Source organism: Misgurnus anguillicaudatus, chromosome 9 (genome assembly GCF_027580225.2).
Source record: "Misgurnus anguillicaudatus chromosome 9, ASM2758022v2, whole genome shotgun sequence".
NCBI classification, from domain to species: domain Eukaryota; kingdom Metazoa; phylum Chordata; class Actinopteri; order Cypriniformes; family Cobitidae; genus Misgurnus; species Misgurnus anguillicaudatus.
Genome location: NC_073345.2, coordinates 1,946,259 through 1,968,277, shown reverse-complemented (window position 1 = coordinate 1,968,277; position 22,019 = coordinate 1,946,259). Strand labels below are relative to the sequence as shown.

At 38.6% G+C, this 22,019-nt stretch overlaps 1 protein-coding gene across 2 annotated transcripts in view; it reads right to left on the bottom strand.

The window, feature by feature from the left end:
* LOC129424096 (solute carrier family 22 member 4) overlaps positions 1-22,019 on the bottom strand; it is a 92,880-nt gene that overhangs the window by 42,800 nt on the left and 28,061 nt on the right. For both annotated transcript variants that reach the window (XR_012370950.1, XM_055180674.2), the window contains exons 3-5: positions 17,498-17,652; positions 16,888-17,059; positions 11,468-11,594 (exon numbers count right to left, since the gene is read on the bottom strand). Coding sequence is in view for 1 of the 2 variants with exons in the window: in XM_055180674.2 (XP_055036649.2) it covers positions 11,468-11,594; positions 16,888-17,059; positions 17,498-17,652 (454 nt within the window). In the remaining variant the exon portion in view is untranslated. The remainder of the gene's footprint in view (positions 1-11,467; positions 11,595-16,887; positions 17,060-17,497; positions 17,653-22,019) is intronic.

The window sequence follows — 22,019 nt, the reverse complement described above, 5'->3', positions numbered from 1 at the left end:
ACACCCACCAAATTTGGTGTAAATACGATAAAGAGATGCAGAGATATAGCTTCAAATCTCTTGACCACTAGGGGGCACCGGAAAGTTTACAAGTCCTCCCAGAACATATTGCTGATGAACCATACCAAGTTTCATAACAATACGTAATTGTGTTTCTGAAATACTTGAACTTAAAGAAAAATTCAAAATGGCCGACACACAAAATGGCCGACCAAAAACCATTTGGTATCGTTTGACTCGGCATGCCTCACGAAATCTAACAAGACCACTATCATAATTTTACATTCAAGTTTGCAGTAGTTATAAGCAAAAATAGACATTTTTTATATCTCGTGACCAGTAGGGGGCAGTGTGACGAAATGGTGCATGCACCCTCAGGTCATCACTGTTATGACACATACCAAGTCTCATATTAATACACAAAAGTTTTGCGAAGATACAGGCTCAAACACATTTTGGAGTGCTCGCCATCGCATTCTTTGATGCGTTATAAGACAACAAATAGGTCTACCGAAAAGCTTTTGATAACTTTTTGTCTAGAGTGTCTCTAGATGATGCATACCAAAAATCTAGCCAATCACACGAGCGCTCTAGGAGGAGTTCGAAAAAGTAGGTGTTCAATATAATTCAAAATGGCCGACAGGAAGTAGGTTTGACTCAGACATATTTGGTACAGTCGGACTCAGCATGAGCCAAGGAATCAATAGAGTGAAGTCTTATGTCATAGTGGCAATTTAATCAAATGATATAAAGATTTTAAACAATTTATTTACATATCCTGACCACTAGGTGGCGCCGTCCTAAAGATTTATAGGTGCGCTCAGAACATGTCACTGATGAACCATGCCAAATTTCGTAGCGATACGCCATTCTGTTTGTGAAATACTGAACTTAATGAGAAAATTCAAAATGGCCGACACCCAAAATGGCCGACCGAAAACCGTTTGGTATCGTTTGACTCGGCATGCCTCAAGGAATCTAACAAGACCAACTTCATGATTTTAGACTCAAGTTTGAAGTAGTTATAGGCGAAAATAGGCATTTTTCGAATCTCGTGACCACTAGGTGGCGCTGTGACGAAACGTTGCAGGCACCCTCAGGTCATGACTGTAATGACATATACCAAGTTTCATGTCGATACAATAAAGTTTTGCGAAGATACGGCCTCACGTCCGTTTTGGCGTGCTCGCCGCCATATATGTTGGCAATTTGTACGAGAACGCATTGGTCTATCAAAAAGCTTTTGATAACTTTTTGTCTTGGGTGTCTCTAGATGCTACATACCAAAGGACATGCAAATCGGACAAACGGTCTAGGAGGAGTTCGAAAAAGTAGGTTTTACGGAAAATTCAAAATGGCGGAAAGATGTGCATGACACAAATGACATCAATGTGTGCAATTGAATCATCATGAGACAAGGATTCAGAGGAAACAAGAATTTAGTTTCTAGGACTCACGGGTCAGAAGTTATGAGTATGAACATAAGTGGATTTTTGGACTGTTGGTGGCGCTAGAGGGTTTGAGTCAGACACACCAATGTTGCTATAGTAACTTCTGAGACTGTCCTTTACATGTGTGCCAAATTTCATAACTTTCCTATGTACGGTTCTATGGGCTGCCATTGACTTTTGGGTGGAAGAACGAGGAAGAAGAATAATAATAATAAATATAGCTGCAAGCAGCGATACCGGGGTCAAGCCAAACATGGCAAAAATAATTCATACGTGATGACTGTCATGATTTAAGATCTAAGTTTGCATTAGTTTTAGGAAAAAATAGCAATTTTTTGTATCTTGTGACCACTAGGAGGCAATGTGCCGAAACAAGAGATGGTGCCTCAGGTCATGACTGTGATGACACATACCAAATTTAGTGTAAATACGATACAGCGATACGGAGATATAGCCTAAAATGACTTGACCACTAGGGGGCACTGACCAAAACAATAGATGGTGACTCAGGTCATGATTGTGATGACACCCACCAAATTTGGTGTAAATGCGATAAAGAGATGCAGAGATATAGCTTCAAATCTCTTGACCACTAGGGGGCGCCGAAAAGTTTACAAGCCCTCTCAGAACATGTTGCTGATGAACCATACCAAGTTTCATAACAATACGCAATTGCGTTTTTGAAATACTTGAACTTAAAGAAAATATTCAAAATGGCCGAAACACAAAATGGCCGACTGAAAACCATTTGGTATCGTTTGACTCGGCATGCCTCACATAATCTAACAAGACTAATCTCATAATTTTACATTCAATTTTAAAGTAGTTATAAGCAAAAATAGAAATTTTTTATATCTCATGACCAGTAGGGGGCAGTGTGACGAAACGGTGCATGCACCCTAAGGTCATCACTGTTATGACATATACCAAGTCTCATATCAATACGCAAAAGTTTTGTGAAGATACAGTCTCAAACACATTTTGGCGTGCTCGCCCTCGCATTCTTTGATGCGTTATACGACAACGGATAGGTCTACCGAAAAGCTTTTGATAACTTTTTGTCTGGAGTGTCTCTAGATGATGCATACCAAAAATCAAGCCAATCACACGAGCGCTCTAGGAGGAGTTCGAAAAAGTAGGTGTTCTATATAATTCAAAATGGCCGACAGGAAGTAGGTTTGACTCAGACATATTTGGTACAGTCGGACTCGGCACGTGCCAAGGAATCAAAGGATTGAAGTCTCATTTCAGTGTGGCAAATGAATCAAATGCTATAAATATTTTAAACAATTTATTTACATATCCTGACCACTAGGTGGCGCTGTCCTAAAGATTTATAGGTGCGCTCAGAACATGTCACAGATGAACCATGTCAAATTTCATAGCGATACGCCATTCTGTTTGTGAAATACTGAACTTAATGAGAAAATTCAAAATGGCCGACACCCAAAATGGCCGACCGAAAACTGTTTGGTATCGTTTGACTCGGCATGCCTCAAGGAATCTAACAAGACTACCTTCATGATTTTAGACTCAAGTTTGAAGTAGTTATAAGCAAAAATAGGCATTTTTCGAATCTCGTGACCACTAGGTGGCGCTGTGACGAAACGTTGCAGGCACCCTCAGGTCATGACTGTAATGACATATACCAAGTTTCGTGTCGATACACCAAAGTGTTGCGAAGATACGGCCTCACGTCCGTTTTGGCGTGCTCGCCGCCGTATATGTTGTCACGGTATACGAGAACGCATTGGTTTATCAAAAAGCTTTTGATAACTTTTTGTCAGGGGTGTCTATAGATGCTAGATACCAAAGGACATGCAAATCGGACAAACACTCTAGGAGGAGTTCGAAAAAGTAGGTTTTACGGAAAATTCAAAATGGCGGAAAGATGTGCATGACACAAATGACATCAACATGTGCAATTGAATCATCATGAGCAAAGGATTCAGAGGGAACAAGAATTTAGTTTCTAGGACTCACGGGTCAGAAGTTATGAGCATGAACATAAGTGGATGTTTGGACTGTTGGTGGCGCTAGAGGGTTTGAGTCAGACACACCAAAGTTGCTATATTAACTTCTGAGACTGTCCTCTACATGTGTGCCAAATTTCATAACTTTCCTACGTACGGTTCTATGGGCTGCCATTGACTTTTGGGTGGAAGAACGAGGAACAAGAATAACAATAATAATAAATATAGCTGCAAGCAGCAATGCCGGGGTCAAGCCAAAACCAGTATATGGCGCAATGACAAAATTGTGCATGCAGCATTAGGTCATGATTGTGTTACATCTAGCTAGTTTTATGACTATACGCTTTAATTTAGTGAAGAAACAGTTGTATGGCCATAGGGCTGGCTTGATATCAAAGGTTTTGTTCAATTATAAGGCCATCTAGTGGTGCAAGCATACAAATTTTTTTGTGTGGCCTCAGAATGTGCTCATACATCAGCGTGTCAAATCTGGTGTAAAAATCTCATTTTGTTGCAGAGTTATAACCATTTACGTGTAAAAAACACCAAATTTAAAGGTAATATTTAGTTTTTTGCAATTTTCGGCCATTTCTGATGGAAATTTTAATATAACGCCAATAGAACTTTTTGTTCAGAAGGTAAGGTTAGTTTCTTCCTATGGTGTTTTCGAGTCGATCGGAAAAACGCTCGCAGAGATATTCATGCGTGTTTTTTAAGCGCTATTTTGCCGCGCAGGGTTAACCGTAAGGCGAATTCTGACTTGTTTGGTATCGTTGCACTCGGCAACTATTCAGAACTCCAAAGAAACAAGTCCCGTGAAAATATGTCAATCAGAGCCAAAGTTATAGGCGTGTAAAGCATAAGTCTGACCACTAGGTGGCGCTGTGACGAAACTCTGCATGCTCCTGTAGTTCCTAACTGGCATCACAAGTACCAAGTATCGTGTCAATAGGCTTAAGTTTGCCGAAGATACAGCCTCAAATCTGTTTTTTTGCGCTCTACGTAAAATTCGTTGACGCGGTTTACGTAAACGGATTGACGAATTGACATGAATTCCATAACTTTTTGCCGTGAGGGTCTGTAGATGCTACATACCGATTTTCGTGGAAATCGGGCAAAAGCTCTAGGACGAGTTCGCAAAAGTAGGTTTTACGAACTATTCAAAATGGCGGAAAAATTTTCATGACGGAAAATGACGTCATAGGGTCTAGTCGAATCGTCTTGAGCCAAGGAATCAGAGGAAACAAGAATTTAATTTCTAGGACATACGGGTCAGAAGTTATAAGCAAAAACGTAAGTGCAACTTTGGACTGTTGGTGGCGCTAGCGGGTTAGACATAGAGACTCCAAATTTGCTATGGGGACACATTGGACTGTCCTTTATCAGTGTGCCAAATTTCATAACTTTCCTACGTACGGTTCTATGGGCTGCCATAGACCGCAATGGCGGAAGAAGAAGAAGAAGCAGAATAATAATTATAATAATAAATATAGCTGCAAGCAGCGATACCGGGGTCAAGCCAAACATGGCAAAAAATGATTCATACGTGATGACTGCCATGATTTAACATCTAAGTTTGCATTAGTTTTATGAAAAAAAGCATTTTTTTCCTATCTTGAGACCACTAGGTGGCACTGTGCCAAAAGAACAGATGGTGCCTCAGGTCATAACTGTGATGACATATACCAAATTTAGTGTAAATACAATAAGGCGATACGGAGATATAGCCTTAAATGACTTGACCACTAGGGGGCACTGACCAAAAAATAAATTGTGACTCAGGTCTTGATTGTGATGACACCCACCAAATTTGGTGTAAATACAATAAAGAGATGCAGAGATATAGCCTTAAATAACTTGACCACTAGGGGGCACTGACCAAAAAATTAATTGTGACTCAGGTCTTGATTGTGATGACACCCACCAAATTTGGTGTAAATACAATAAAGAGATGCAGAGATATAGCCTTAAATGACTTGACCACTAGGGGGCACTGACCAAAAAATAAATTGTGACTCAGGTCTTGATTGTGATGACACCCACCAAATTTGGTGTAAATACGATAAAGAGATGAAGAGATATAGCTTCAAATCTCTTGACCACTAGGGGGCATCGGAAAGTTTACAAGTCCTCCCAGAACATGTTGCTGATGAACCATACCAAGTTTCATAACAATACGCAATTGCGTTTCTGAAATACTTGAACTTAAAGAAAAATTCAAAATGGCCGACCAAAAACCATTTGGTATCGTTTGACTCGGCATGCCTCACGAACTCTAACAAGACCAGTCTCATAATTTTACATTCAAGTTTGCAGTAGTTATAAGCAAAAATAGACATTTTTTATATCTCGTGACCAGTAGGGGGCAGTGTGTCGAAATGGTGCATGCACCCTCAGGTCATCACTGTTATGACATATACCAAGTCTCATATTAATACGCAAAAGTTTTGCGAAGATACAGGCTCAAACACATTTTGGCGTGCTCGCCCTCGCATTCTTTGATGCGTGATACGACAACGGATAGGTCTACCGAAAAGCTTTTGATAACTTTTTGTCTAGAGTGTCTCTAGATGATGCCTAATAAAATTCAAGCCAATCAAAAAAGCGCTCTAGGAGGAGTTCGAAAAAGTAGGTCTTCAATATAATTCAAAATGGCCGACAGGAAGTAGGTTTGACTCAGACATATTTGGTACAGTCGGACTCAGCATGAGCCAAGGAATCAGTAGAGTGAAGTCTTATGTCATAGTGGCAATTTAATCAAATGAAATAAAGATTTTAAACAATTTATTTACATATCCTGACCACTAGGTGGCACCGTCCTAAAGATTTATAGGTGCGCTCAGAACATGTCACTGATGAACCATGCCAAATTTCGTAGCGATACGCCATTCTATTTGTGAAATACTGAACTTAATGAGAGAATTCAAAATGGCCGACACCCAAAATGGCCGACTGAAAACCGTTTGGTATCGTTTGACTCGGCATGCCTCAAGGAATCTAACAAGACCACCTTCATGATTTTAGACTCAAGTTTGAAGTAGTTATAAGCGAAAATAGGCATTTTTCGAATCTCGTGACCACTAGGTGGCGCTGTGACGAAACGTTGCAGGCACCCTCAGGTCATGACTGTAATGACATATACCAAGTTTCGTGTCGATACAATAAAGTTTTGTGAAGATACAGCCTCACGTCCGTTTTGGCGTGCTCGCCGCCATATATGTTGTCACTGTATACGAGAACGCATTGGTCTATCAAAAAGCTTTTGATAACTTTTTGTCTGGGGTGTCTCTAGATGCTACATACCAAAGGACATGCAAATCGGACAAATGGTCTAGGAGGAGTTCGAAAAAGTAGGTTTTACGGAAAATTCAAAATGGCGGAAAGATGTGCATGACACAAATGACATCATTGTGTGCATTTGAATCAACATGAGCCAAGGATTCAGAGGAAACAAGAATTTAGTTTCTAGGACTCACGGGTCAGTAGTTGTGAGCATGAACATAAGTGGATATTTGGACTGTTGGTGGCGCTAGAGGGTTTGAGTCAGACACACCAATGTTGCTATAGTAACTTCTGAGACTGTCCTCCACATGTGTGCCAAATTTCATAACTTTCCTATGTACGGTTCTATGGGCTGCCATTGACTTTCGGCGGAAGAACGAGGAAGAAAAATAATAATAATAATAATAAGAAAACTAACAATAACAATAGGGTTCTACGCCCCTTCGGGGCTTGACCCCTAATAATAATAAGAAAACTAACAATAACAATAGGGTTCTACGCCCCTTCGGGGCTTGACCCCTAATAATAAGAAGAAGAAAACTAACAATAACAATAGGGTTCTACGCCCCTTCGGGGCTTGACCCCTAATAATAAGAAAACTAACAATAACAATAGGGTTCTACGCCCCTTCGGGGCTTGACCCCTAAATATAGCTGCAAGCAGCAATGCCGGGGTCAAGCCGAAAAGGGCACAAAAGGATGTAAAATTGAGATTGGATAAGCAGATTGAAGAACCTAGGTAAACCTAATAATTTAAGATGAAAAAACAAAAAAGTAATCAACAAAAATAATTTAAGTTCTTGACTACTGCAATCGTCCTTCTGTTATTGACAATCATGGAACATTAGAGCACTGAAGGGCATGTGCGTGGTGTTTGCAGTTGCAAAACATGGGTCACATCATGTTACAACAAGTTTAATTAATCAAACGAGACCATCCCCGTGTCTCTACGATGTTGTGATGCAGAGATATAGCTTTTGCAAAAACGGTTGATAAGGTATTCTCAATGGTTGCTGGGGAGTGAATTGGCAAACACCAGTGATTATAGTCAAAGCCATGAAAGGAATAATCCATGATGACTCGTGGTTTTAGATGTGTTGTTGCAATAGTTTTAGGCAAAAATACCATATTCTATCTCAAAACCAGTAGGTCGCGCAATGACAAAATTGTGCATGCAACATCAGGTCATGATTGTTTTACATCTAGCTAGTTTTATGTCTATACACTTTAGTTTAGTGAAGAAACAGTTGTATGACCATAGGGCTGGCTTGTTATCAAAGGTTTTGTTCAATTTTAAGGCCACCTAGTGGTGCAAGCATACAATTTTTTTTGTGTAGCCTCAGAATGTGCTCATGCATCAGCGTATCAAATCTGGTGAAAAAATCTCTTTTCGTTACGAAGTTACAACCATTTATGTGTAAAAAACACAAAATTTGAAGGTAATTTTTCGTTTTTTGCAATTTTCGGCCATTTCTGATGAAAATTTTAATATAACACCAATAGAACTTTTTGTTCAGAAGGTAAGGTTAGTTTCTACCTATGGTGTTTTCGAGTCGATCGGAAAAACGTTCGCGGAGATATTCACGCGTGTTTTTTAAGCGCTATTTTGCTGCGCAGGGTTAATCGTAAGGCGAATTCTGGCATGTTTGGTATCGTTTGACTCGGCAACTATTCAGAACTCCAAAGAAGCAAGTCCCATGAAAATACGTCAATCGGAGCCAAAGTTATAGGTGTATAAAACATTTCTCTGGCCACTAGGTGGCGCTGCAACGAAACTATGCATGCACCCTCGGTTCCTGACTGGCATCTCAAGTACCAAGTGTCGTGTCAATAGGCCTAAGTTTGACGAAGATACAGCCTAAAATCTGTTTTTTTGCGCTCTACGTAAAATTCGTTAAGGCGGTATACGACAACGGATTGGTGTATCGAAATTCTTTTGATAACTTTTTGCCTTAAGTGTCTCAAGATGATACATACCAATTTTCGTGGCAATTGGACAAAAGCTCTAGGACGAGTTCGAAAAAGTAGGTTTTACGAATAATTCAAAATGGCAGAAAATTTTCATGTCGAAAAAAGACGCCATAGGGTCCAATCGAATCGTCTTGAGCCAATGAATAAGAGAAAGCAATAATTTTGTTTCTAGGGCTTACGGATCAGAAGTTATAAGCAAAAACATAAATGCAACTTTGGACTGTTGGTGGCGCTAGCGGGTTAGACATAGAGACTCCAAATTTGCTGTGGGGACACATTGGACTGTCCTCTATCAGTGTGCCAAATTTCATAACTTTCCTACGTACGGTTCTATGGGCTGCCATAGACCGCAATGGCGGAAGAAGAATAACTAATAATAATTGTAAAAAGAAAACTAACAAATACAATAGGGGTCTTCGCCCCTTCGGGGCTTGACCCCTAATAAATAATAATAAGAAAACTAACAGATACAATAGGGGTCTTCGCCCATTCTGGGCTTGACCCCTAAATATAGCTGCAAGCAGCAATGCCGGGGTCAAGCCGAAAAGGGCACAAAAGGATGTAAAATTGAGATTGGATAAGCAGATTGAAGAACCTAGGTAAATCTAATAATTTTAGATGAAAAAACAAAAAAGTTATCAACAAAATTAATCTAAGTTCTTGTCTACTGCAATCGTCCTTCTGTTATTGACAATCATGGAACATTAGAACACTGAAGGACATGTGAGTGGTGTTTGCAGTGGTCACATCATGTTACAACAAGTTTAATTAGTCAAAAGAGACCATCCCCATGTCTCTACGATGTTCTGATGCAGAGATATAGCTTTTGCAAAAACGGTTGATAAGGTATTCTCAATGGTTGCTAGGGAGTAAATTGGCAACCACCAGTGATTATAGTCAAAGCCATGAAAGGAATAATCCATGATGACTCATGGTTTTAGATGTGTTGTTGCAGTAGTTTTAGGCAAAAATACCATATTCCATCTCAAAACCAGTAGGTGGCGCAATGGAAAAATTGTGCATGCAACATCAGGTCATGATTGTGTTACATCTAGCTAGTTTTATGACTATACACTTTAGTTTAGTTAAGAAACAGTTGTATGACCATAGGGCTGGCTTGTTATCAAAGGTTTTGTTCAATTATAAGGCCATCTAGTGGTGCAAGCATACAATTTTTTTTGTGTGGCCTCAGAATGTGCTCATGCATCATCGTATCAAATCTGGTGAAAAAATCTCTTTTCGTTACAAAGTTACAACCATTTATGTGTAAAAAACACAAAATTTGAAGGTAATTTTTCGTTTTTTGCAATTTTCGGCCATTTCTGATGAAAATTTTAATATAACGCCAATAGAACTTTTTGTTCAGAAGGTAAGGTTAGTTTCTTCCTATGGTGTTTTCGAGTCGATCGGAAAAACGTTCGCGGAGATATTTACGCGTGTTTCTTAAGTGCTATTTTGCTGCGCAGGGTTAACCGTAAGGCGAATTCGGGTATGTTTGGTATCGTTGGACTCGGCAACTATTTAGAACTCAAAGGAAACAAGTCCTGTGAAAATATGTCAATCGGAGCCAAAGTTATAGGCATGTAAAACATAAGTCTGACCACTAGGTGGCGCTGTGACGAAACTCTGCATGCACCCTTAGTTCCTGACTGGCATCAGAAATACAAAGTATCGTGTCAATAGGCTTAAGTTTGGCGAAGATACAGCCTCAAATCCGTTTTTTTGAGCTCTACGTAAAATTTGTTGACGCGCTATACGACAACGGATTGGTTTATCAAAATTCTTTTAATAACTTTTTGCCTTGAGTGTCTCTAGATGGTGCATACCGATTTTCAAGGCAATCCGGCAAAAGCTCTAGGACGAGTTCGCAAAAGTAGGTTTTATGAATATTTAAAAATGGCGGGAAAATTTTCATGACGGAAAATGACGTCATAGGGTCCAATCGAATCGTCTTGAGCCAAGGAATCAGAGGAAACAAGAATTTAATTTCTAGGACGTACGGGTCAGAAGTTATAGGCAAAAACATAAGTGCAATTTTGGACTGTTGGTGGCGCTAGTGGGTTAGATATAGAGACTCCAAATTTGCTGTGGGGACACATTGGACTGTCGTTTATCAGTGTGCCAAATTTCATAACTTTCCTACGTACGGTTCTATGGGCTGCCATAGACCGCAATGGCGGAAGAAGAATAACTAATAATAATAATAAAATTAAGAAAACTAACAAATACAATAGGGTTCTACGCCCCTTCGGGGCTTGACCCCTAATAATTATTATAAAAAGAAAACTAACAAATACAATAGGGTTCTACGCCCCTTCGGGGCTTGACCCCTAATAATTATTATTATTATAAAAAGAAAACTAACGGATACAATAGGGGTCTTCGCCCCTTCGGGGCTTGACCCCTAATTAGATTTTAAGAACTTTTTGGCACTTTTATTAGGAGAAAAGTATAATAGAATAGGATAAAAAGTCCTGCCAACACCCCTACCCCGGCACTTTAACCCATTATTTCTCCTGCTCGTAAAGATTCGCCGACAGACCATCCTTTAAAAGTAACTAGAAAAAAGCGGTAAAAAGTGGACAACTGAGATGGATTAAAACGGCAATCTTAATACCAGGTGTAAACAGGGCCCTAGAATCTTTTTGGAGATTTTCTCAGAAATTAAATAAAGCTTTCTCTTTGCAAGCTTACGCGTCATTGTAGTGCAAAATAATACAGTACTGTTAATGTAGTACTAATAGCTGTATAGTACAGTGTGTCATTTAAAAACACACCCTATGGATTGTACCTGGAATTGGGGGAAAATGACATCAGGAGCCTGAACTCCATTCATCTTAGCAGCCTTTCTCAGAATTGCCTCAGCTTCTTTAACCCTCCCCTGAGACAGCAACCACCGTGGAGACTCTGGAATAAACCTGTAAAGAATTACAATATTAGGGCCAGAGCACTGAGGTGTTACTGCTACTGTTTTTTAATGAAATATTTGGGCCAGAGCACAGAAGAGCCGGCAAGCAGAGTGCACCATAGGTGCGGAGCCCTATTGTTTTTGCTTTGTTTAATATTATTAATAGGGCCCAGGACATTTTTGAGGGTCTTAACATGCTCAAAAACTCATTAAACTTCGCACACGTTTAAAAAGTGTCAAAAAATTTACAAGTGGTATAGGTTTCAGAATTCGGCGTGTAAAATGGCTCTACAGCACCACCTACAAAAATTCAAGGAAACAGCCTCCAGGTCCATTAAACATACAGATATGATAACTGGTAGGATCATCTATCGCTCCAAGACCTACAAAAAGTATCTTGGAGCTCCCACAGGAAGCCATTTTGAATTTTCTCTTTAATTTTTTGACATTTCCAGGCTTCGTACTTTAACTCCTTATAGGGATTTAATCAGATCATCATCATATTTGGTCGGTGTAATCTAAAGGCCTTTGCAATGCTAAATTGTGGAGATCTTGACTTTTCGTACCAATACTAGTTTTGCCCCAAATGTCACATATTTGATAAAAGTCCTGGCCTGAACACATTAACATGCCAATATTCAGTTACAGTCATAGCACCACCTATAGGCAGCAGGAAATAACAGGTTTTACACTTAGAGATGTAACCAGGGGTGCGTTTCCCAAAAGCACCGTTGCTTACCTGTTAGCAACTTGGTTGGCAATGGGAAATTGCATTGCAACCAACAAAGTTGCTAACTTAGATAGCAACAATGCTTTTTGGAAACGCACCCCAGATCATCATCATATTTGGTCAGTCTAATCTTAAGGCCTCTGTTATCATTAATAGCAAACATCTTGACTTTGTTAAAGGGTGTGTGCATGGCGGCTTGGCAAAGTTCGCATTTTTGAGGGTCTAAACATTCTTGAAAAATCATGAAATGTTGCAAACATGGCTCTGTAATAATGTGCCAAATAGCGTGGTGCATATGGAGGGTCATTCCAGGGCTGACAGAGTTGCAATAACCTCTGGTAAAATCAAGGGTGGTTGAGTATGCATTATGTAAACAAATCATGGTGTATGGTCACTGTGGATACCCACTGCTCTGCTGATTTCCAGTTCCTAAAGTTTATGTACCGTCGGATGCTAATGAGGCTTTATAGCAACTTTGGGTTGCTATAAGTAAATTACAAACCTTGCACCTGGATGGGGCCTTTACTGTTGCTGGGGACTTTAATCCCCTCACGTTAAGATCTGTTCTCCCTAAATTTCACCAAAATGTCTCTTGCACTACAAGGGGGCATAAAACATTGGATATACTAATGTGACTGATGCCTACAAAGTCACATCCCTCCCCCACCTGGGTCAGTCTGACCACATCTCTTTGTTCCTGCTCCCAAAATATACCCCGGTCATCAAACGTGTGAAACCTACAATAAGAACTGTTCAAATTTGCCTGGAAGGTGCTGACTCCACTGTTCAACATCGATTCCAGTACACAGACTACAGTGAGTTTGCTGCCCAGGCCATCCACAAACTCTCAGATCAACACTGACACTTACACCAACTCTATCTTGGAACATATCAACAGGTGTGTGGGTAGAGTGACCACACACAAAAATTTTCAATTCCCAATAAGACGCCCTGGATGAATAGAGAGGTTCATTGTCTGCTCAAAGCAATAGATGCAGCCTTCGGGTCTGAAGACCTCAGCTAGAGTCAACCTGAGAAAGGGTATCATCCAGGCCAAACACAAACAGAGGATTGAAGAACACTTCAATTCTTTGGACCCTGGCATATGTGGCAAGGCATACAAACTATCACAGACTACAAACCACCCAGCAATGTGCCTCCATCTAGCTCTGCCTCCCTCCCTGATGAGTTTAAAACCCTTTTATGCATGTTTTAAACAAAATAATAAAAAGGTCTTCCACAGATCTGAGCATCAACCCAATGACCCGCACTCCACTCTTGCCTATTGAGTCCCAACCTGCATCTACAACGCAAATGACATGTTAATATTATTACACCCGTTACATCAAATATTATGCGGTTCAACTGCGGGTACCCCAACCTTGCTTTTACGTCTGAAAACAGATGAAACAAAGTCTCACAGTTTGCCTCAAGTTTTTATTAACTTACCAACGTCCTTCTCTTCCCACAGGAATAATGTGTTTCCTTCCAATCAGATTAATGTAAGAAAACATTAACTAAAGAACAGAAACTCAAATAGCCTACTTTTTTATTTGTTTTGTCAGTCTGCTAATTATTTGTGTGTAACATATTTCAAGTGGGCTTATTTATTTTATTCTTTTCTCCAAACAGAGACGTAGGCTAATCATCATGTTCTGTTGATTTAAATCTATTAACGCATGAAACTAAACGCCTGGGGGAAATTATGATATTTTAGGAGATTTATTTATAAATGAGTGAACAACGCGAAATCCAGAAAATAATTTATTTCTTTAAGACAGCCAGTCTGGCAGGGCGGACATTTCGGTAGCTTTATTTTGCAAGCTGCCTCCGTGGGATAGAGCAAATGCCGAAAAGTTTAGGATTAGATTTGGAGGTAGGATTAGATTGAAAACAGAGGCCCTGGCTAAATGAGATACAAATACATCCTAAAGCTTGTGAAATGTAATGTTTAGAGTTAGGTTTGGGTGAAACAGGACAAAACAGTGCTCATCCGGCGCGATTTTGTTTGCTGTATCCCTTCTATCCATAACTGCAGGCGTGGCGGGAATGTTTGGCGGAAACACTGTAGGCCTTCTAGATTATTAATGAATTAAATGTTTTTAACAGAAACCTCTAACAGTAATAGCTGCGTAATGTAGTGAAACTAAAGGGTTAATAAACACAAACTGATGACACACTCTATAAGTGACAAAGTTAATATCAGGGGTGCAAACTCATAAGCCTTGATACAACATAAATGTATTATACAACGTGCATCTATCTGCACAAAATGCAAGACTAACACGAAGTTATGTACTGGACAGAAAGTTTAACTCCTGTTGTGGATGTGCAGCACAACAGCACACTTTAAACCACGTCCAGTTAAAGCACAAGCTTCATAACATTAAGCAGCTTTAAGTGTTTTGCTATCATTTTAGCGATTGTGTCATGTCATCCTCTCGCTTGTTCTCAGGCAAGATGTTATGCCCGTATGGCTATCTCGTATCTCTTTACATTTGATGTTTAAATATGAGAAGTTAACCCATTGAACTTCAATCAAGACAAATCAAGACTTCACACAGACTGGTGGAAGAGGTAGGATTATATAGTGTGGATAATGATGATCAGGTGGTGCTAGGTATACTGTATGTGGGCTTATGGGAAATGAATTTGAAGTGATACAGTTAATATTCATGGGATGGATGGCTCCCTCTGGTGGTGATTAGGGAGCGGAGTTGAATCCATGTGTGATTTACAGTTTTTTACAATCACTTTGCTACTATTTTCAGAACATTGATGTCATTTTTCACAACTCTAGACACAAAACTCACAACCAAAGATCAAAATGCACATTTTTCAAAACTCTTAACTCTTTTCTCAATTGCTTGGATACAATACACATAAAACTTGGATCATTTGTTCATTCAACCAAAATCACATGTTCAATATGACACAACTTAACATCAAAGTACTACTGTTTCAAAAGGCTATTCACACATCACATTTCAAATAAGTGTCTATTCATTTTCTTACAATGATCTAACTATCAATCAATACAACTGCTCAAAATGATAAGTAACTGTTGCATTATTCGTAATAGTTGTATGGAAACAGACAAAGAATCTTCCATGTTTACTGAAAATCATGAAAGTTTCAAGATAATGAGGTTCATTGTAACCAATAAGCATGGAGCATGAACCAATTATCACTGTACTGTATAGATGCAGGCCCTTGTAATTGCTTGTCCAATTCTGCCAACTTGTTACTGATGATTGAGTGCAGATTGTGAAATGATGTGACCTATGTTGTGATTGTACTGTAGTGTTTTCATCAATACATTACAAACTTTGTTCAATGATTCCAACGTGTCTGTAGTATTCTCTCTACTACTGCAGAACTTTTACAGATATGTATTTGCTCTACATGTACCATAATGAAATCTGTATCACCAATTTTGTTCTACAATACTTAATGATTGTACAAACAATGACTTAGTGAAACTATCAGTTGCTTGTGTGTGGGTGATCTATAGTTATGTTTCCATGGTATTTCACAGTAAATTTGTGTTTTGAAACAATGATTGTGCAAGTGCAAGATGTCTTTAAAGATGTGAATGCACAATGCAATGTTTTGAACACTAGACAGCCTGTGTTACAAGTGATAACTGTTTTGAATTTTGTATCTAGAGTTGTGAAAAATTACATCAAGGTTCTGAAAATAGTAGCAAAGTGATTGTAAAAAACTGTAGGACACTTCAACATTTGATCACTGTTTATAATAAAAATTACTATAGCATTAATATTATTGTTAAAAATACAAATAATAGTCCTCATTCTTTACTTTTAACTGTTACATTTAAAACAAAATATTAAATCCATTATCATGTTGTTTTATTATCTATGATACAGGCCATTATTTTAATGTAGTCAACAAAATGGTTTAAATTTAAAAAAAAATTGTTTGTGGTAAAAACCATAGCACTTGTTTTAGTATACGATGATAGATCTGGAGGGTATTCCAAAAAGCTGGTTATGTGACATAGCCAGGTATGTTTTATGTATTCCCCGTTTTTCTCGCATTAACTCTAGGTTACCAGAAAAAGGTTGACTGAACTAATTCTAATCTGGGGTTTTGGAACTGACATGATCAGGGTAAGCAGATTTTGGTTTTATCAAACAAAAGTTCAGGGTTTCACTAATGGTAAGTTAACCCCGCTTTCTGGAATACAAGCCTGCCCGCAAGCTCAAATGTCAAGCTACGTCTATGATTAACTGATAACACTTTACAGTCAGATTGTATTTGTTAATAATTAGTTAGTGCATTAGCTAACATGAACTAACAATAAAAATACCTCTAAAGCATTTATTAATCTCAGTTCATGTAAATTTTTGCTTTTACTAATACAGTTATAAAATCAAGCGTGGTAACTGTTAACATTAATTAATGCACCATGAACTAACATGAATAACTCTATTGACATTAAGTAACATAAACAAGAATTAATATAAGTGTTACCAATACCCATAGATGCTATAATGACGTTAAGAAGTAAATTAATAAATAGTAACCATTGCGCATAGCTTACACCTACCACCAAAGGGGTATGTAGAAGAAACCAGGAATGGTAAGAACAGTAAGTAGCATTCTCCAGTCTCGTAGGAAGTATGCAGCCAATGGAAGTATCATATACCCAACTGAGAAGAAAAAGCACACACCAAGAGTGGAGAACATGTTCCGAACTGATCCACTGAATATCTCCATTCCTGTAGAAAAAAACATTTTGTAAAAAATTAACAAACTTCAAGGAGAAGTTCACCCAAACATGAAAGTTCTCTCATCATTTACTCACCTTCACATCAAATGAGTTTTGCTTAGTGGTGCTTTGAGCTTGAAATATTAAAATTGGGTTGGGTTTAGCCCAACAACTGGGTAAATATAGGACAGAAAATGCGCTGGGCTAACATGACCCAAGTGTAAGGGTCACTAAATGATGCTGAATTTCTTTTTGAGTAAACTATTCCTTCAACATGAAGTTCATTCATAGATCAAATGTTAATTGCACATGTACATGTAAGATTATATCGTTATATACAAACATTGTTTCACTTAACACCTAACACAACAATTTAAAGATCAGTTGTAAGTACATTAAATTCTAATATAACACATACATCACATTATATCAAAAGCATGTACACTACCTAAAACGAATGCTGACACATAGTTAGAAATTTCTCCTATTCCAACGATGAAAAACAACAAACAGAAGATCAACCAAGATGGAGAGAAGACTTGAATTAGGGTAAATACTGTCTGAATCCCCATGGTAACAAAGAGCACAATTTTCCTGCCAAACCTGAAAACCAAGAGCAAAATTCTTATGAAATGGCAACAAGATATAAAGATCATTAAATGTTTTTATTTAAAAGTACTTCGACTCGGCGCAGTAACACGCTCCCTCTCCCATTATGAGAGTGAGAAGGGGAGAGGACTTTTCAGGCGAGTCGAAGTACTCCCAAAAGTGCTATTACGCCATAAAATATAGTTCCTCTTTTAAATCCGCTTAGAAAAGCGCTACGTTTTATTTTGTACCACCAAACTTGCTCATATAACTACTCATCTTAAATAGGAAAAACGTTGATGTGTTTGGTCACTTCTAACTTTATCTCTAAATGGTACCATTGAATGAATGGGGCTAAGCTAAATGCTATCGAAGCGTCGCAGCGCGCTCCAGCGCTTACGTGCACACACACAGATGATAGAGGGATGTATCAACAATTCTTAGTTAAGGTAATAACATATTTTAATATTGAAAATGAGTAGACTATTCCTTTAACAAACAAAATGCCCCCCAAAAGAATAATAATTTTCTGAATAAATGCGACTTATAGTCCAGTGCGACTTATATATTTTTTTTTCGTCTTCATGATGAATTTTTTGACTGATGCGACTTATAGTCTGGAAAATACGGCAGACTTCTCATTACATTTACATGACATTTACATTAAGGCATTAAGTAGACGCTTTCAAATAGAGATTTAAAAACTGAGGAAGGAAAGCGTGAAGATTTGTCATTACATGCATCTTCTTTATGTGTTTAGAAAAAATAAGTAGGCTGTTATAATACAATGTATATAATAATAGTAATATAGATTAGTAAGGAATAATTGACGACGGGCCATTGAATTATAAGAAAATAATGCACACCAAGGTGGCAATGCGGCACGACGCGAAGCGGAGTGCCGTTACACCGCAGGTGTGCATTATTTTCAAATAATTCAAAGGACCGGAGTCAACCATTCCTCTTATACCACGGTTACCACAAACATTGCTCTGGTGCCTATTTTTAAGACATTTGAAAAATTAGGTGTGCGGTTTACAGAAAAATAATCAACACCCATAGAACATTTCTCAGCCAATCAGAATGCAGCATTCAACAGACCCGTGGTATAATGTTTACTAATATATAATACAAAAAATAATATAATATAAAATATAATAATGTAAATATTATATATAAACATTATTATAAACATTATTATTATAGCCTAGTATTTGATTGTACATGATTATTGCGTACAAGTGGTTTTAGGTTTTCTTGATTTTTTGCGTACATTTGGAAGACAATTTGATACAAAAGTTTTGGTTAAATCACGATTTGTTCATGAAAAGATCCGTACGCACATCTCACACACAAATTTGTCCGTACGCATGCTTAGTGAATGAGACCCAATGTTCCCTTGATAAATCACAGATCACTTGCAAGTGTGCATACGTGAATCTGCCTCAGCACAAGCGTTCTCCTCTGCTCTACAAAGAGCAGATATGAAGTGAAATTAAATGTGGCATCAATATAATCGTTCTTGTCATATTTACTTTCTTCAAACTGATTTAGTTCACTACCTCACTATCTGTGTCGCCAATTCCCCTTAATTGTCTCCAGAATGTGCACATGCATGGGTCAGAGTTTGCTTACAGGTGCAAACATAGGTACAAGTTTTTTTATAGATCACAACCTTTGCATAGGAAGTGGCGTACGAATGTTTTCAGCCCCGTTTTGTGCATATGCACGCTTTATAAATTAGGCCCCAGGACTCTGGCTGGGGCATTTTAAAACTTTTGTCTTGTTTTGGTGGATCCATTGAAGGTGTGTTTCGGGTGGTTGTCATGCATGGGACTTTAACCCTGTTCCTGGAGGGCACCTGTCCTGCAGATTTTAGTTCCAACCACAGTCAAACACAACTTAACCTGCTTATCAAGATGTTCAGGTTTATTAGTGGCAGGTGTGTTGAAAATAAAAAGGGTTGGAAATAAAATATGCAGGACAGGTGCCTCCAGGAGCAACACTGGAAACCCATGCCTTAAAGATTTGAGACAAAACTGACTGAATGGAAAATGACATAATGACCAATGTATGGTAACCCATACTTGGAATGTGAGCTTTGCATTTAACCCATCTAGTGAGTATTGAACACACTTAGACATCTGGGGCAGTGGGAAGCTATCACTGCAATGCCCGGGAGGATGAAGTTAAAACAACTTGACATAACATATAAAATCAAGTAGAAATTGTTTAACTTATATTTTTTATGATACTTTAACTTAAAAAATTATGTTGATTTGACAAAATGCTGTTAATTTTTTACAGTGCGTGCACCTTTATGCTTCACTGTATGTTTGTATGTATTTTGTTTGTTTTGGCAATGTGCTGTGTTTTTGGTGTCAACATCCTTTTCTATGATGGCCAAATAATTCAACTTGGGTCTCATCAGCAGTGAGATTGCAACCAACGGCTCAGTTTACCGCTCACCCCTCTCGTTTGAAGCACATAGAGAAGCTACGGTAGCTGCCACAGGACAAACATGTTATCATCTGAGACAACATTAGTGGCGAAACGTGCTCTGTAGAGCAGTTTGTCTGTTTAGGGTTACTGTAGAAATATGGCAGTGCAAAATAAACTACAATTAGTTATATCCACACTTTAAAAATGTTGGGTTATTTGTTCTTCTCAACAAATGGGTTAAACATATTGGGTCGTTATGTTGGGTTATTCTTAGTGTGCATTGGGTTATTTCTATAACAACCCAGCCAGTTGGGTTAAAATGTCACTCATGTCACAAGGCATTTCAAATTTCAACATGCCACTGCTGAGAGAAGAGAGGTACAGTAATATTAAAATCTCTGTAATGTTTTTTGCTACAAAGTTTCTTTAAGCTCTAATGGTACATGCAGACATTTAATGGGTGTTGTGATGTCATCCGTTGCTGAACTGAATTGTGCATCCGTCGGGGCCGTGTCAGTGTCGTTGCTCGCGGCAGAAGTTAAACGTTTCTCAACTTTTCAAGCAGCAACTCGTGGGTCAGATCCAGCCAATCAGATTGCCTTATGCAAATAACCTAGGCAGAGCCAGCCAATTACATTTATGGATCCCCAGAGCATGTGTTGTGGCCACTGTGATTGGCTGTTGACCACACTTCAGAGAAGCCTTCCATCAAGCGTTAACGCTTTCACCCCGTGTGAATGTACCGTAACACACAGTAATATATCATCCGCATTTTCTACAAAAATGTATACCTGTTCCCTTGATTACCAATGACAAAACGTGCTTTTAAGCCATCATAAATAGTTAGAAAAACAATAAAAAATTTATTTTAATACCAAACAGCACTAACAACTTGGTCCCTTACGAAAATTAATTATGTCTTTGTAGAAGTATAACGTTAGTTTCATGGCATATTGATTGCCATTGGTTTAACCATGGCTTCTGTGGCAAAACCATTGATTTTGTTGCAACAATTGTTTTTGGTTTAAAGTGTAGTAAACTGTTTTTTAACTTGTATGGGCAACAGGCTGTGTTTTGCTCTGTTTTATGGTTTTTTTAGCCGGTCTGATTTATAGACGCAGAGTCTTGACTCATCTTTTCCAGATACATTTTATATTTTTTATATTAAACATTTTAATAAGCTGCAGGACAACCACTCCATCTCAAGAAGAAAACCTGACCACACCATATAACAATTTGACCATTGCCTGTTGGTGCATTTGCACCGACGCGAAGCGAGAAAAACGTGTTATTATTTATTCCTATGGAAGGAGGGTTCACGCTCACACATTGTACAGGGCTCTAGACTAACTTTTTTCACTGGTTGCTATGGTGGCCAACAGAAGTCACTGCACTGCAACAAAGGAAAACTCATGCAAATAGAAAAAACACTAGCAAATTAAGAAAACATCTTCATCAGTTTGACAACACATGCGCTGCAGATACTCACGCAGCACAAACAAATACAGAAACGCGCTGCAAATTCTCAAAACACAAAAGAATACAGAAATGATGCACGGGTCTGGGAAATGTTGGCCATTTCTCAAACAAAATAGAGCCCTCATGAGGTCTCATTTGTAGGCTGCATATGTATTAAACACTGTCTTGTTTCAGAATATTAAAGGTAAAGTATCTAAGTTTGAAAAATGCTAATGGTAGCCGACTAGCAATGAAATCACGATCCCACCCTCCAGTCAAATCACTATCCAAAGTCACGCCTCTTTCAAAACACATGAACACGCACAGATCAGACGGTCACATCTCATGTCTCATTCATCAGTGAGAAAACTTTGCAGCAGTGGCGGTTCTACACGGAGGCCAAGGGTGGCCCGTGCCTCTGTATACATGTACCTGGCCATGGGCGAGGCTAGCCCCTTTTTAGGGGTGCTTCAGCACCCCTA